General features: G+C 39.2%; 1 protein-coding gene across 2 annotated transcripts in view; it reads left to right on the forward strand.

The window, feature by feature from the left end:
* The window catches only part of SUMF1 (sulfatase modifying factor 1), a 107,107-nt gene that overhangs the window by 13,130 nt on the left and 76,325 nt on the right, over window positions 1–17,652 (forward strand). For both annotated transcript variants that reach the window (XM_023218591.1, XM_023218590.2), the window contains exon 3: window positions 1,769–1,843. In XM_023218591.1, coding sequence (XP_023074359.1) covers window positions 1,769–1,843 — 75 coding nt within the window. The remainder of the gene's footprint in view (window positions 1–1,768; window positions 1,844–17,652) is intronic.

Consider the following 17,652-nt stretch of genomic DNA (forward strand, 5'->3'; position numbering starts at 1 on the left):
ATACCATTGATTTTATTTTATGCATTTAAATGTTTTATTCTGAGAAGGGGGTTCTTAAGCTTCACCATAGTGCCAAGGAGCTCAAAAAGGACCAAGAACTGCCTTGGACCAAATGCTCTATTTTTTTAATGGCACTCTATAGACTTCTTTTCCCATCTCTCCAGCTTCACTTTATATCATGCTCCTCTTGTGTACCGTGTTCTAGCCCTGCTGGTTTTGTTTCTATTCCTTAAAAACTCAACATTCTTTCCCACCTCAATAGCTTGGTCTGTATTTTCTCTCTGCTTGGAATTCACAGTTCTCTTGCTTATGCCCCTTATGCATGACTGGCTCCTTCTCATTCTTGAGTCGTCTAAGCTTAAGTGTCACTTTCTCAAGAACGTTTTTCATGACACTCTTTACCTTACAAAGTGAAGTAAAGTTATAATTATTTTCTTCCATTCTTTGTTTCTTGATTTTTTCTGTGCTCCCACACTTAAGCACAATAAGGATAGGGACCATGGCTATCTGATATTGACCTTATATTCCCTAATTTAGCCCCAAACTAGGCACATGGTAGGTGTTTGATACACATTTGTTGAATAAATAAATGGCTTAGGTAGTTAGTCATGGCAGTGTCACAAGGGAATGCAGGAAGAAGATTGGGGTGAAAAAGAGATGGTAGCCTCCCCTCCAGAAAAGGAGTTGGAGGTGCTTGTAAGATCTGCAATATAAGATCCAGTACTCAGTTAATTTCATCTAGTAAGAACAGGACAGAACTAGAGGTAGAGATTTGAGAGTCATTTGGAGTACTGGCTATAGTTAATTTGATGAGATTGAAAGAAGTTGTCCGTCAACAAGCATCGATCAGTGTATCTCAAAGTGTATCTCTTGAGCTACCTGTATTAGAATGACTAGCTGTGTGCTATTTACACATACAGACTCCTTGACCTCACCCTAGAGCCCCAGAATCAGAATCTCTGGGGTTGGGGAACAGCAGTATATAGTTTTAACCAGCTGATTACATAATCTCAATTGTACAAAGCCTGAGAGCCACTGGTGTAGTAGAAGTGCAGAGAGCCAAGGGCAGAGCTCTGGGGAGCAACAGTGTTTCAGTGGCTGAAACAAGAGCCCACATATTTTAGGAGATGAATAAGAACACTCAGAAATGTAGGAGGAGAGTCATGGTTACCAAGGGACAAATGACCTAATTTTCAGAATAGGGTTACATACAACAAAAATAATCAGGTGGATGAAGACTTGAGACACTAATGTTAAATAAAATCGTTAAAATACAGATTTCCATTTGGTGCTTGAATTGGCCAGTTGAGATTTGTAAGCACATTTGACCCCTTAGTGGAGCTAGAATGTGTCAGAATATGAGCAAACAGTGCCATTTTATTCATTTAGCTAGATTCAGGACAAAGGACAAAGCTTGATTATGTAATCTCACATGTACAGAATACTATTTCCCAGAGTCATTTGTAATACTTGGGGAAATGTATTTCCTTCAGGAACAGTCATGTTCTCAAAAACTAATCTTGTTCAGTCTGCATTCTTATCAGCTAAGTGAGTCTTAAATGAAAATGGTCTCTGTAAGTGACATTAACTTGTTTTAAGAGGAAGCCAGAGACTTTTAGGATATTTCTGAGTCCCCTGGGAAGTCATAAGAAAGACCCAAGTTCAACCGGACAAAAGGAATAACTTTAATAGTGTGGAGAGAAAATGGCACACATGAAACACATTACCACAACCTTTTCTGGATTTTTATTTCCTACCTTCCTTATAGGCTGAGAAGTTTGGCGACTCCTTTGTCTTTGAAGGCATGTTGAGTGAGCAAGTGAAGACCAATATTCAACAGGCAGTAAGTAATGTTTCAATAGACTCCTGTATTTCTCTAAGGCTCATTGAAAAGGGTTTCGGTGAAAAATCCAAACCACATATATCAAACCCCTCTCCCCCTGACACCTAACCATTCTCCTGCTGAGGCCTGACCCTAAATAATAGACCCATGGACCAGGATGCTTTATCTTAAGGAAAATGGGACAAGATGGTATCTGAGGAAGTGCTGGGTCTGCCTTGAGCTTCTGTCTCATGTGCCAAGGAACACACTGTGTTGCTAGGTAGAGCTCAGTAGGCTCCAGACACTTCTGAGTTTCATTTACTTATAGCCATTTCTAGAATGGAGGGCTCAATGAGAACATTTTAAAATTCTATTCTTAAAGTCTCCATCGCCTCAGGTGCTGGTGTGGAGATAGAGTTTCCTTAAACATTTTTGAATTCATGGGATCAGAGTAGCATTCAAGAAAGGAGCCTTTTGTTCTGAATATTCATAAAAAAATGGAGGTGGTGAACTGGTTCTTACATGCAGGGTATACCCTCTCATATGGAGGATCCAGGGGATGCAGATGAGGTGTGTTTTTCTCAGACATCATGGAAATAGTGGAGTAGACTTCCACAAGCACCTTTGTGATGAGTGGAACTTGGGATTCTTGTTCCAGACATTTTAGCAGGTTTTTGTATGTTTGAGTATTTGCTTGCTTACATGTCTCTTGAAAATATAAGAACAAGGGATGGAGTGAGGGTAAGCTGGGAAGTTGAGTGTTCACAAAACAAAGAGGGGAGAGAATACAAAAGAGATAGGAGATGGTGAGAGAGGGAAGGAAACGGGGGTCTGCCCACTCAAGGGAAGCTGATGAAGCTAGAGGCATTGAAGACAAAGAAATCCAACCCTTATCTTCCTTTTTAATCCAAGTTACCTTTTAGTTCCTGTCTGCACTTCATCTTTATGGGTGGGCCTCACTCTGTGCTTTCTTGTGAGCAACAGTGCAAGAAAAATTAAACTGTCCTGGCTTATGTTTTCTTTCTCTTAAAACTAATGTAGAAAAACTTGGGGGAAACGGTAAGATAAAACAAGACTTGTTTTCAGATCGTATATAGGTGAATCGAGCCACTTTTTAATATGTGTTTTAGATAAATGTTTGAAAAATGTGATTGAGTTCCATTCGAATTCACAGCTTTATTTGCTCCTTACAAGTTTATAAGTCTAATATGTAATCTGATACCCCCCCACCCCACCTTTTTTTTTAAAGGACTTTGAGGTCAGTTTAGGCTAGTGTTGATGAGCCAGCAACTTGGGACAGGGGACCTCATTTTAAGATACTGAGTTCAAGTGAGGGAGGGCGTTTGTGCTTATATTTGTAATTTGGGTTTTCAGACACAGGGCCTCTTGTCACTTGAGAACACATTAGGTGTGAAGACAGAGGTGGGTCATTGCTAGGCTCTGAAGGTGCCTGTTGAGTACACGGTGAAGTGTGTGTGCTTGTAACTAGGATGAGGACAAGCGGCTGTCATTGGGTTGTAGTGTCAGTCACTTGCTTAAATGCTTATAATGGAAAAGCAAACCTTTTAAGCTTATTTAGAAAGGGCTGAACGAGTAACATAAATCTGTTGATGATCAGGGAGAGCAAAGTTTTTGTTTTTTTCATCCTCCTCATAAGGCCTGACTTACCTTCATTCACTGCACCAGACCTTTTTTTTTTGTAACTCAGTGTCTCCAAAAGAGTAAGATGTGAGCTGGCCTATGAAGTAAATTTAAGCAGTAGGGAAGATGATTTTGAGTGGTAGATAGGCAAGCCTCCGATCTCCCTGAATCACATAGTGAGAAAGCGCTTTCCTTTTAGGTGTCTTTCAAGACTTCATTAAGTTAAAAAGAAAGACTCTTGAGTGCTAGCATATCCTTAACACTTGACTACACTTGTTATTCTCCATTTTAACATAGAAAAGGCCTTGGAAGTGTCCTCAGGCTACCGCAGCTAGTTAATAATATTATTTTCATGTAATTATTTTAAGTGTTGCATTCTATTTATGACAGGTTATAAAAGTGAGATAAATTCTCCTTTTTTAAAAACCTTTTTTTTTTTTTTTTGTAAAATTAGACAAATACAGAAAATAACACAACACAAATGTACAGCTTACTGAGTTATCCTAAGGTGAACACACCTGGTTCACCTTAGGTCCAGAATTAGGATTTTTCTGCCTGCCCTAGCAGCCCCATCCAGGTGCCACATCCTAATCATCACCCCTCTTTGTCCTTAAAGTAGCCACTCCCCTGCTTCTCAAAGTAGACACTTGTTTGCATTTCTTTATAATATTATTATCCAGGTGTACATCTCAAGTTTAATCTTGCCAATTTAAAGGAAATTTGAGTCTTTTAAGACTCTTCTAATCTACAGGTTTCCCTTTCATTGCGTTGCTTCCCCTTACCCCCTAGTTTTTCCTCCAATGATTTATCTGTTGAATAATCTAGGACATTTAGCCTTGAGACTTTCTTACAGTCTGGATTTTGCAGAATGCCCTGTCCTGGTGCTGTTCACCTGTTCTCTCTGACCTCTGTATTTCCTGCAAATTAGTAGCTGGATCCCCAAGTGTCATCAGACTCAGGTATGAACCCCACAGTAAGACATCAGATAATCGGTGGGTTCTTTCCCCATGAGGCACCTGATGTCTGGTGCTGCTTCTTTTTACAAAGTTAGCGGCTGTTGATGCTTAGTGTCTAATCCATTAATCCATTGGAGGCTGTATGATGGTGTATTACTCTCTTCTCGTGCTGCTAATAAAGACATACCCAAGATTAGGTAATTTATAAAGAAAAAGAGGTTTAATGGACTCACAGTTCCACATGACTGGGGAGGCCTCATAATCATGGCTGAAGGTGAAGGAGGAGCAAAGGCACGTTTTACATGGTGGCAGGCAAGAGAGTGTGTGCAGGGTAACTACCGTTTATAAAACCATCAGATCTCATTAGACTTATTCACTATCATCAGAACAGCACAGGAAAACCTGCTCCTATGATTCAGTTACCTCCCACAGAGTCCCTCCCATGACAGTTGGCGATTGTGGGAGCTGTAATTCAAGATGAGATTTGGATGGGGACATAGCCAAACCATATTAGATGGTGATAATCTAATCTTTTTCATTTATTAATGGCGATTCTTTCATAAAGAGATAGTTCCATTCATCTACTGTTTCTTAACTATTGTTGCAGGTCATACAGGAAAGATAGGATAAATGCTTGATTCTTTACTAGCTTTTAAGATAATGATTTGGTTCCCTACTGTTCTTCAAAGGTGACCAATTAGAGTATTTTTTGATTAAATATTTCATCTTCGGATAATTATATATTCTCATGCATTGTAAGGAATAATACGGAGAGATCTGGTGTACCTTTCACCCAGTTTCTTCCAATGGTACCATCTTATATAACTATAGTATGGTTTCACAGCTGGAAAATTGAGCATTCATATGACCCACTTGTTTTCGTCTGATTTCACCAGTTTTATATTATTCATTTGTGTGTCTGTGTATATATTTAGTTCTGTACAATTTTACCACAAATGTAGATTTGTGTAATCACTGGATTTAAAAAAGTCTTCATGAACTCATGGATTTAAATATATTTTATGGCCAGGCATGGTGGCTCATGCCCATAATCCCAGTCAAATTTTGGGAAGCCGAAGCAGATGTTCACTTGAGGCCAGGAGTTCAAGACCAGCCTGGGCAAGAGAGAGAGAGAGCCCATCTCTACAAAAAATACAAAAAATTAGCCAGGTATGGCAGCATGTGTCCATAGTCCTAGCTACTTAGGAGACTGAGGTGGGAGGATCACTTGAGCCCAGGAGCTCGAGGTTTCAGTAAGCTGTGGTACTCCTGGCTGGCTGGAGTACCACTCCAGGCTGGCTGACAGAGTGAGACCCTGTCTCTGGGGAAAAGAAAACAAAACATATTTTATTTTATTTTATTTTACACCGAAATCATGATCCCTTTTGAAGGTTTGGGCATATCTTTTTTTCCAACAGCTTTATTGAGATGTAATTTACATACCATAAGTTTCATCATACTAAGTGTACAATTCCATATTTTTTATATAGTACAGTTTCACAACTAGAAAGCTGACTGTTGATACAACTCACTTATTTTGGGGTTGTATCAAAAATTTATCTACATCATCACAATCAAATTTTAGAACATATCTATCAGCCCTAAAAGAAACCACATGCCCATTTGCTGTCATCACCGATTCCCATCCCCAGCTTTAAGCAGCTGTCCTGAGTCCTAGCAGTGACCCTGGTGGTCCTTCATGGCTTCATGGCTTCATAGCTTTGCTTTTTGTAATGACAAGATCTGCTCCCATCCCTACCCCTCACCCTTAAAGCCATTTCTTTAAGAAGCTCTAGTATCTTTTAGTAGGAAATAGTATTTCGAGGACCCTGTCTAGGCCCTGGGTGTGCTCATTGCTATTAGGTTTCTAGGCCACTGCAGTGGACAGACTGAGATAAAATGCCAAAATCAGTTTACACTGATACTTCCGTTTTGTGATTTTTAATTTAACCTGTTCTGTATTACATCTATCGCCTTTTTCCCACAGCAGGAATCCTGGTGTTCAAGAACACAGGGGATGATAGACTAGTCCATAATCACTCATTTATTTTATCCCAGATTATATACATAATGGTCTCAATAATACTAATGCTACCATCCCCAGTGTAATTACTGAGAATAGGTTTTTAAAAATCTGAAAAGTTTATATCTGCTTTTGCTGTTTCTCCCCTAGTTTTAAAATATTGTACGATTTCTGTATTATTGAAACATATGTCCATTATAGAGAGTACTCTTTCCATTTTAGCTCTCAACTAATCTCAGTTCTATAAGTAACTACATGTTTAATGCTGTCTGTGATCATGTCTCTGTAGTCATTTGAATTGATCAAGCTTATTCTCAACTAGATTCTTCAGGAAGTGGCCATGGGAACAATATGCCCTGAGTTTTTGCATGTTGATAACAGTTAGTGCTCTTTATACTTTAAAGTCAGCTTTTCTGGATATGAAATCTTTGGTTCACATTTATTTTTCTTGAGTAGCTCACATACTTTATTTTTTTCTTTTGGAATGAAGCATTGCTATTGAAAACCTGATGATAATCTATTTTTTTCCCCTTGAAAATTCGTTGTTTTTGCCTAAATACCCAATGATTTTCTTTTTTCTCATTCTTTAGTGTCCAGTGATTTCATTAGACTGTGTGTTGGTGTTGGATGTTGTGGGTCAGTATTCTCAGGTATGGGGTAGAAGCTTTCAATATCTAGTTTCATACTTTTTTTTTTAAACTTCAGGAAATTTTTAGATTATACTTTTTACCATTTTTCATGTCCTTTTATTTTATTCTTTAGGAATTTCTCATATCTTTCTTTACATAATTCTTTTTACCCATTTTCATTGTTTATCACTTTCTTTTTAATCATTTTTATCTCTTTTTTTTTTTTTTTTTTTTTTTTGAGACAGGGTCTTGCTGTGTCACAATGGCTGGAGTGCAGTGGCATGATCTTGGCTCACTGCAGCCTTGACTTCCTGGGCTGAAGTGATCTTCCCACCTCAGCCACCCAAGTAGTGGGGACAACAGGCACATGCCACCATACCTGGCTAATTGTTTTGATTTTTAGTAGAGACGAGGTCTCACTATGTTGCCCAGGCTGGTCTCAAACTCCTGGGCTTAAGCAATCCTCCCACCTCAGCCTCCCAAAGTGCTGGTATTACAGGCATCAGCCACCGTGCCTGGCCTCTTCTTTTTATTTTAATTTTTTCTTCTTTTTTGTCTTCTGTGTCTTTTAATTATCTGTGTATTTCTGAAATGACTTTTTATTTTATTTCTAATTGCCACTTGACTTCTCTACCTCATCTGAGTTTGTGGATTCTGATTTATTTTGTTCTGTCATGCATCATTTTCTTTATGCCATTTACTTCATTTTATTTTTATTTTTATTTTTTGAGACAGAGTCTGGCTCTGTCACCAAGGCTAGAGTGCAGTGTGTAGTCTTGGCTCACTGTACCCTCCACCTCCTGGGCTCAAGCAATTCTCCTGCCCCAGCCTCCTGAGTAGCTGGGATTACAGGGGCCCGCCACCACACCTGGCTAATTTTTTGTGTTTTTTAATAGAGACGGAGTTTGGTCATGTTGCTCAGACTGGTCTCTAACTCCTGAGTTCAGGTGATCCATCTGCCTTGGCCTCCCAAAGTGCTAGGATTATAGGCATGAGCCACTACGCCACACCATGTTATTTATTTATTTATTTATTTATTTTTGAGCATGTATTCCTGACTGCATTTGTTATTCATAAGGATGTTGTTCTGCTTCTTCTTCTCTTACTTCTTTTAGAACTTTGAATTGCATTTGAGCTTGAGTCATTTCTGTTGCTCATTTCTATTTGAACTCAGTTTTTCTGAACTTTTAGAAAGAGACATGGTTCAGGGTAGCTTTGTAACTTCACTGAGCTCCCTCGTAGTTGTTCTCAGCAGAGTGTTTAAACGATGGCCTCCTGTCTCCTGAGATTTCCTGGATTTCTTCCCCTCCTCCACTACTTCTCTTTCCTTTTTCTCTCTTGTCCATCTATTTCAGGAGTTTGGTTTTGTCTCTTGAGATTTCTCCTTGGTGTGAGGCTGTATTCTGGAAGGGAACCCTGGCAGGTCAGTTTCAAGAGTTCATGGTGCACAACTACTTGGGCGCCTTCACAGTTTCTTACCATGGGCCCCTTAAACCTACTCCTTATTGGAGTGGACAAAATTCCTTCCAGTGTGAGCTACTATTGTCAGACTGTCCCTCCATGTTTTCTAGTAATGCCTGTTGGCTCTTTGGGATTTTCCTTTTCACAGGTCTGATTGCCTGTTGCTTTCTTTTTCCTGCCCAGCCACAGATACCATGCAGGTTATATGGCCGTTGGCGGTTTTTCTTCACCTGTTTGTGTTCTGGGTTTGGTGAGGATACTTTGTCACATGGATTTGCTGTGCACATTGTTCATGGGTTTTGGGTATTGCTCTCTAGTTGTTCTGTCTGGTTTTATACGTAGAGAGGAGAGATTCAAAAGCTTTGCTGATGTTCCCATCTTAGCTAGTTTTCTTTTTATGTAAAGTTTTGAGGTGAAACATTGAGCTAACTTTCAGAGTTTGTGTGTAAAAATATCTTAAACTGGTGAATTTAATGGTTTAAAACAGAGTATGATTAATTCATGGTTATTATTTGGACATTGAATTTGAGACAAGAATCTTAAAAAGTATAGATATTAAATCCCAGAAAGGATTAAGGCTAGTTTTGCTATTGTGGCAGTGTTTGCTTTTTGGGGGATATTATACTATAGATCAGCAGTCCCCAGCCTTTTTGGCACAAGGAACTGGTTTTTGTGGAAGACAGTTTTTCCTCGGATGTGGGGCAGGGGAGGGGATGGTTTTGGGATGATTGACGCACATTACATTTATTGTGCACTTTATTATTATTAAATTGTAATATATAATGAAATAATTATACAACTCACCATAATATAGAACCAGTGGGAGCCCAGAGCTTGTTTTCTTACAACTATGTGGTCCCATCTGGGGGTGATGGGAGACAGTGAGAGATAATCAGGCATTAGATTCTTACAAGGAGCCAGTGACCTAGATCCCTTGGGTGAGCTCTTCACAACAGGATTCGCACTCCTGTGAGGATCTAATGCCACTGCTGATCTGACAGGAGGCGGAGCTCAGGTGGTAATGCAAACAATGAGGAGCAGGCTGTAAATACAGATGAAGCTTTGCTTGCTCGCCTGCCACTCACCTCCTGCTGTTTGGTCCGGTTCCCAATAGGCTACAGACCAGTACTGGTTTGTGGTCCAGGGATTGGGCACCCTTGCTCTAGATAACCCTCCTTTCTTGAAAAAAAGGATAATATTTAAGATATACTTCCAGTATTTAAGATGAAGACTGTTTTGATTTTATAATTGTGTTATTAATATGCCTCATAAAACTTTGACCCAAGGGATAGCCATAGGCTGGGTAGAAAACAGTTGCCGTTAGTGGGAGCTTGAGGAACAAGGATTATCTCTTCATTTGTAGCTTGGCACTTTCTAGATTAAGTTTAAGGAAACAAATTCCTGACTAGGTATCCTTGACAAATGAGAGGAGTAGGCTATTTTAAGTTCTTTTCAACTGAAAGTCAATTTCAGTGAAGGATGAGAATTACCAGGCATCTTTTTTCCCCCTGCAGTAAAAAGTAATTTCTAGGCAGTCATATCCTGCCCAAGTGGTGCTGGGTGCTTTGTTATTTGGATGACACTGGACTGGGACAGAAGGCAAAGAATAATGCAGTCTGACCTGCTGTTACTGAATCACAACTGCACAAAAACTCTAAACAGGAAAGAGAACTGTTAGTAAGGATGCCATCCAGTTGTCTGAAGGTGCATGGGTTGTAATGACAAATGCCTTGAGGTCCAGCAGAATTCTAAAGTCACACCCCCCAAAATGATTTTTAGAAAAGCTTTACTAAGTTAACTTCAGTGTAAACCAAGCCAGAAAGTATTCAGGAAGGCAAGTTTCAGTACATAGGAAAAGTAAATTAAAATAACTGAAAACACATGTAAGTCAGATAAATTGCTCAGCATCTTTTTTTTTTTTTTTTTTTTTTTTTGTTGAGATGGAGTCTTGCTCTTGTTGCCCAGGCTGGAGTGCAGTGGTGTGATGATCTCAGCTCACTGCAGCCTCTGCCTCCTGGGTTCAAGTGATTCTTCTGCCTCAGCTTCCCAAGTAACTGGGATTACAGGCTCCTGCCACCATGCCTGGCTAATTTTTTTGTATTTTTAGTAGAGATGGGGTTTCACCATGTTGGCTAGGCTGGTCTCGAATTTCTGACCTCAGGTAATCCACCAGCCTCCGCCTCCCAAAGGGCTGGGATTACAAGCATGAGCCACTCTGTCCAGCCTGCTCAGCATCATTTTGAATGTTTGAACTTTCGGTTTTCTAGTAGTTTAAGCAACACCTTCTTGAAAACTTTAATTCTGCTCTAAGAGTTTTTTTTCTTGGCTGGGTGCTGTGGCTTCTGCCAGCACTTTGGGAGGTTGAGGTGGGAGGATTGCTTGAGGCCAGGAGTTTGAGACCAGTTTGAGACATACTGAGAGCTCATCTCTAATATTAAAAAAAATATACAAATTTAAAAATAAAAAGAAATTTAAGAAAGATTTTTTTTTCCCTCTTATAAGACCACTAAGACTTTTCTTGCCGAAACTCACTTGTTTGTTTGGAAAAGCTATATGGAAAAGATCATAGCCTTTGAATGAGAGAGATTTGGCTTTGAATCTGAGCTCTGCCATTTATCAAATGATTTTGGGAAAAGCCACTTAACTTTTTTTAAATTATTTTATTTTATTTTATTTATTTATTTTTTTTTCTGAGACAGAGTCTCGCTCTGTCCCCCTGGCTGGAGTGCAGTGGCGCCATCTCGGCTCACTGCAAGCTCCGCCTCCTGGTTTCACGCCATTCTCCTGCCTCAGCCTCCTGAGTAGCTGGGACTACAGGCGTCCGCCACTGCGCCCGGCTAATTTTTTGTATTTGTAGTAGAGACGGGGTTTCACCGTGGTCTCGATCTCCTGACCTTGTGATCCGCCCGCCTCGGCCTCCCAAAGTGCTGGGATTACAGGCGTGAGCCACCGTGCCCGGCCCCTTATTTTATTTTTTGAGGCAGGGTTTGGCTGTGTCACCCAGGCTGGAGTTCAGTGGTGTGATCTCCGCTCACAGCATCCTTGACCTCCTGGACTCAAGCCATCCTCCCACCTCTGCCTCTCCAGTAGCCAGGGCTATAGGAGTGTGCCACCACACCCGGCTAATTTTTGTATTTTTTTGTAGAAATGGAGTTTTGCCATGTTGCCTAGGCTGTTCCCAAACTCCTGAGTTCAAGCGATCCACCTACCTCAGCCTCCTAAAGTGCTGGGATTACAGGCATGAACCACCACACCCAGCCTCACTTAACTTCTTTGCTATTCTTTTTTTGACTTCTTAAGTTTAATACATAGTTTAAAATTGTTGAGTCTTCTTTGCTAATGTAAACATTTTAGTCTGCATATTTCTAAGTGACCACTTTAGTTCCACAAGTGTTATTGTAGTTTTGTGATTGTTTATTTCTAAATGTTTTGTAATGTCCATCAGCATTTCTTCTTTAACACATAGTTTATAAGATTTTTACTTTTTAGCGTGCAGCTATTTTGCTGTCATTTGGTGCTGAGATCTGACTCAGTGGAGCTGTAGTCAGAGAATGTGGCCATTATAATATTGATCCCTGAAATGTGTTGGGGCTGGCTTTAGCACCTACCAGGGGTCAACTTTCATAAATGAATCATGTGTATTTGAAAATAATTTTTTATATTAATTGGGTGCAATATTCTATACATATCCATTATAGGAAGTTGTTAATTCTGCTGTGCAAATTTTCTATATCCTTACTAATTTTTTCCTTCTGCTTGATCTTAGTAATTGCTGAGAGAGTTGTTAAAAATCTCCATTTAAGATGGTAGATTTGATCATTTCTCTTAGCCATTCTGTCAAGTTTTGCTTTATATATATTAAAGCTATGTTATTAAGCGTATGTAAGTTTAGAAGTATGTCTTCCTCAGATGAAAAATTACTAAGAGGAAACATCAGAGGTAAGTAGGGGTTCTGGCTCAACTAGCCTAACAGGATTCTTGCTGAAGGCAGGTCAGTGTGATCAGACTTCACCTGGGGGACTGGGGAGGATGAGGAGTTTGATCAGGTATCAAGGGTGATCACACATTTAAGGGTAGGCAAACTGACTTAGCAGGATTCTTGGTGCAGCTGGACAATGCAGAGATGAGATTGGAAGCCCAAAACTCAGGGCCTAGTTGTAAAGAGAGTTCAGAGGAGCCTCATTAGAGTTTTGCCAAGGAGAGAATCTTTGTCATTAATGAGGTGCATCTTTCATTGTAATCTATGTACTTCTATGAGATGTCTCTTTTTTTTTTTTTCACTCTTATGGCTGTTGAAACTAAATATTGAAATATTTTTATTGAGAAAAAAGTTTTTATGCTATTTATAAAATGAAATAATTAAAATAGTAAGAAAAGCATGTCTTACCATTGAATTGAACATTTTATTATTATATAGAGATTCTCTTTTACTTTGATAATGATTTTTATCTTAAAGTCTATTTTGTCTGGTATCTGCTATATAGGTATACAAGCTTTCTTTTGGTTAGTATTTGTCTAATATATACTTTTCCTTTTTTTCACTTTTATTTTATTTATTTTATTTTATTTTTGTGTTTTGAGACAGTCTTGCCCTGTTGCCCAGGCTGGAGTGCAGTGGCACGATCTCAGCTCACTGCAATCTCTGCCTCCAGCATTCAAGAAATTCTCCTGCCTCAGTCTCCCAAGTAGCTAGAATTACAGGTGTGCACCACCACGCCCAGCTGATTTTTGTATTTTTAGTAGAAATGGGGTTTCACCATGATGGCCAGGCTGGTCTGGAACTCCTGACCTCAAGTGATCCCCCTACCTCAGCCTCCCAAAGTGCTGAGATTACAGGTATGAGCCACTGTGTCTGGCCTTCTTTTCAGTTTTAATTTGTATCTTTATGTTTTTAGGTGTATCATTGTAAATAATATATAGCCACATTTAAAAGTAATTTATTCTTTGTGTTTTAATTAAGACTTTAGTTCATTTATATTTATTGTGGCTACTGATATTTTTGGATTTAGTTCTACCATCTTATTTTTTGCCTTCTGTTTATCTGTTTTTCTCTTCTTTTTCCTTAATTTCTGGCCTGTGTTTTATTTTTCTTCTAATTCCAACTTTGCTTGTCTTCTTAGAAGTCATATACTTTATGTCTCCTCATTTAGTAATCAATTTTAATACTTGAGTATAAAGTCTAAAGTTTATTATTCCATTAATTTTTCTGTTGTATAATCCCATAACCTTACTCTAGTCATCCTTATCCAACTTACGTATTACTGGTGTCCACTCTTTCATTCTAATTTGTTTTCTTCCTCCACTAATTAGACATTGTTAATACTTTTTTATATAGTCAGTATTTCTTTACTCCTATAATTACTAATATCTGTACTCTCCATTCCTTTCTGCATCTCCGGGATTCTGTCTGAGATCAATTTCTCTTCTGCCTAAAGGATTTCCTTTGGTAGTAAACTTTCTTGTTATTGTTTGAAATATCTTTAAGTACCTCATTTTTTTTTTTTTTCTTTTTTATTATACTTTAAGTTCTAGGGTACATGTGCATAACGTGCAGGTTACATATGTATACATGTGCCATGTTGGTGTGCTGCACCCATCAACTCGTCAGCACCCATCAATTCATCATTTATATCAGGTATAACTCCCCAATGCAATCCCTCCCCCCTCCCCCCTCCCCATGATAGGCCCCAGTGTGTGATGTTCCCCTTCCCGAGTCCAAGTGAGCTCATTGTTCAGTTTCCACCTATGAGTGAGAACATGCGGTGTTTGGTTTTCTCTTCTTGTGATAATTTGCTAAGAATGATGGTTTCCAGCTGCATCCATGTCTCTACAAAGGACGCAAACTCATCCTTTTTTATGGCTGCATAGTATTCCATGGTGTATATGTGCCACATTTTCTTAATCCAGTCTGTCACTGATGGACATTTGGGTTGATTCCAAGTCTTTGCTATTGTGTATAGTGCCGCAATAAACATACGTGTGCATGTGTCTTTGTAGTAGAATAATTTATAATCCTTTGGGTATATACCCAGTAGTGGGATGGCTGGGTCATATGGTACATCTAGTTCTAGATCCTTGAGGAATCGCCATACTGTTTTCCATAATGGTTGAACTAGTTTACAATCCCACCAACAGTGTAAAAGTGTTCCTATTTCTCCACATCCTCTCCAACACCTATTGATTCCTGATTTTTTAATGATTGCCATTCTAACTGGTGTGAGATGGTATCTCATTGTGGTTTTGATTTGCATTTCTCTGATGGCCAGTGATGATGAGCATTTTTTCATGTGTCTGTTGGCTGTATGAATGTCTTCTTTTGAGAAATGTCTGTTCATATCCTTTCCCCACTTTTGGATGGGGTTGTTTGTTTTTTTCTTGTATATTTGTTTGAGTTCTTTGTAGATTCTGGAAATGAGCCCTTTGTCAGATGAGTAGATTGCAAAAATTTTCTCCCATTCTGTAGGTTGCCTGTTCACTCTGATGGTAGTTTCTTTTGCTGTGCAGAAGCTCTTTAGTTTAATTAGATCCCATTTGTCAATTTTGGCTTTTGCTGCCGTTGCTTTTGGTGTTTTAGACATGAAGTCCTTGCCCATGCCTATGTCCTGAATGGTACTACCTAGATTTTCTTCTAGGGTTTTTATGGTATTAGGTCTAACATTTAAGTCTCTAATCCATCTTGAATTAATCTTCGTATAAGGAGTAAGGAAAGGATCCAGTTTCAGCTTTCTACTTATGGCTAGCCAATTTTCCCAGCACCATTTATTAAATAGGGAATCCTTTCCCCATTTCTTGTTTTTCTCAGGTTTGTCAAATATCAGATGGTTGTAGATGTGTGGCATTATTTCTGAAGGCTCCGTTCTGTTCCATTGGTCTATATCTCTGTTTTGGTACCAGTACCATGCTGTTTTGGTTACTGTAGCCTTGTAGTATAGTTTGAAGTCAGGTAGCGTGACGCCTCCGGCTTTGTCCTTTTGACTTAGGATTGTCTTGGCAATACGGGCTCTTTTTTGGTTCCATATGAACTTTAAAGCAGTTTTTTCCAATTCGGTGAAGAAACTCATTGGTAGCTTGATGGGGATGGCATTGAATCTATAAATTACCTTGGGCAGTATGGCCATTTTCACAATATTGATTCTGCCTATCCATGAGCATGGTATGTTCTTCCATTTGTTTGTGTCCTCTTTGATTTCACTGAGCAGTGGTTTGTAGTTCTCCTTGAAGAGGTCCTTTACATCCCTTGTAAGTTGGATTCCTAGGTATTTCATTCTCTTTGAAGCAATTGTGAATGGAAGTTCATTCCTGATTTGGCTCTCTGCTTGTCTGTTACTGGTGTATAAGAATGCTTGTGATTTTTGCACATTAATTTTGTATCCTGAGACTTTGCTGAAGTTGCTTATCAGCTTAAGAAGATTTTGGGCTGAGACGATGGGGTTTTCTAAATACACAATCATGTCATCTGCAAACAGGGACAATTTGACTTCCTCTTTTCCTAACTGAATACCCTTGATTTCTTTCTCTTGCCAGATTGCCCTAGCCAGAACTTCCAACACTATGTTGAATAGGAGTGGTGAGAGAGGGCATCCCTGTCTTGTGCCAGTTTTCAAAGGGAACTTTTCCAGTTTTTGCCCATTCAGTATGATATTAGCTGTGGGTTTGTCATAAATAGCTCTTATTATTTTGAGGTACGTTCCATCAATACCGAATTTGTTGAGCGTTTTTAGCATGAAGGGCTGTTGAATTTTGTCAAAAGCCTTTTCTGCATCTATTGAGATAATCATGTGGTTCTTGTCTTTGGTTCTGTTGATATGCTGGATTACGTTGATTGATTTGCGAATGTTGAACCAGCCTTGCATCCCAGGGATGAAGCCCACTTGATCATGGTGGATAAGCTTTTTGATGTGCTGCTGAATCCGGTTTGCCAGTATTTTATTGAGGATTTTTGCATCGATGTTCATCAGGGAGATTGGTCTAAAATTCTCTTTTTTTGTTGTGTCTCTGCCAGGCTTTGGTATCAGGATGATGCTGGCCTCATAAAATGAGTTAGGGAGGATTCCCTCTTTTTCTATTGATTGGAATAGTTTCAGAAGGAATGGTACCAGCTCCTCCTTGTACCTCTGGTAGAATTCAGCTGTGAATCCATCTGGTCCTGGGCTTTTTTTTGGTGGGCAGGCTATTAATTGTTGCCTCAATTTCAGAGGCTGCTATTGGTCTATTCAGGGATTCAACTTCTTCCTGGTTTAGTCTTGGAAGAGTGTACGTGTCCAGGAAATTATCCATTTCTTCTAGATTTTCTAGTTGATTTGCGTGGAGGTGTTTATAGTATTCTCTGATGGTAGTTTGTATTTCTGTGGGGTCAGTGGTGATATCCCCTTTATCATTTTTTATTGCGTCTATTTGATTCCTCTCTCTTTTCTTCTTTATTAATCTTGCTAGCGGTCTGTCAATTTTGTTGATCTTTTCAAAAAACCAACTCCTGGTTTCATTGATTTTTTGGAGGGTTTTTTGTGTCTCTATCTCCTTCAGTTCTGCTCTGATCTTAGTTATTTCTTGCCTTCTGCTAGCTTTTGAATGTGTTTGCTCTTGCCTCTCTAGTTCTTTTAATTGTGATGTTAGAGTGTCAATTTTAGATCTTTCCTGCTTTCTCTTGTGGGCACTTAGTGCTATAAATTTCCCTCTACATACTGCTTTAAATGTGTCCCAGAGATTCTGGTATGTTGTATCTTTGTTCTCATTGGTTTCAAAGAACATCTTTATTTCTGCTTTCATTTCGTTATGTACCCAGTAGTCATTCAGGAGCAGGTTGTTCAGTTTCCATGTAGTTGAGCGGTTTTGATTGAATTTCTTAGTCCTGAGTTCTAGTTTGATTGCACTGTGGTCAGAGAGACAGTTTGTTATAATTTCTGTTCTTTTACATTTGCTGAGGAGTGCTTTACTTCCAATTATGTGGTCAATTTTGGAATAAGTCTGATGTGGTGCTGAGAAGAATGTATATTCTGTTGACTTGGGGTGGAGAGTTCTATAGATGTCTATTAGGTCCGCTTGGTGCAGAGATGAGTTCAATTCCTGGATATCCTTGTTAACTTTCTGTCTCGTTGATCTGTCTAATGTTGACAGTGGAGT

The sequence above is a fragment of the Piliocolobus tephrosceles genome, chromosome 2 (assembly GCF_002776525.5).
Source record: "Piliocolobus tephrosceles isolate RC106 chromosome 2, ASM277652v3, whole genome shotgun sequence".
NCBI lineage: Eukaryota > Metazoa > Chordata > Mammalia > Primates > Cercopithecidae > Piliocolobus > Piliocolobus tephrosceles.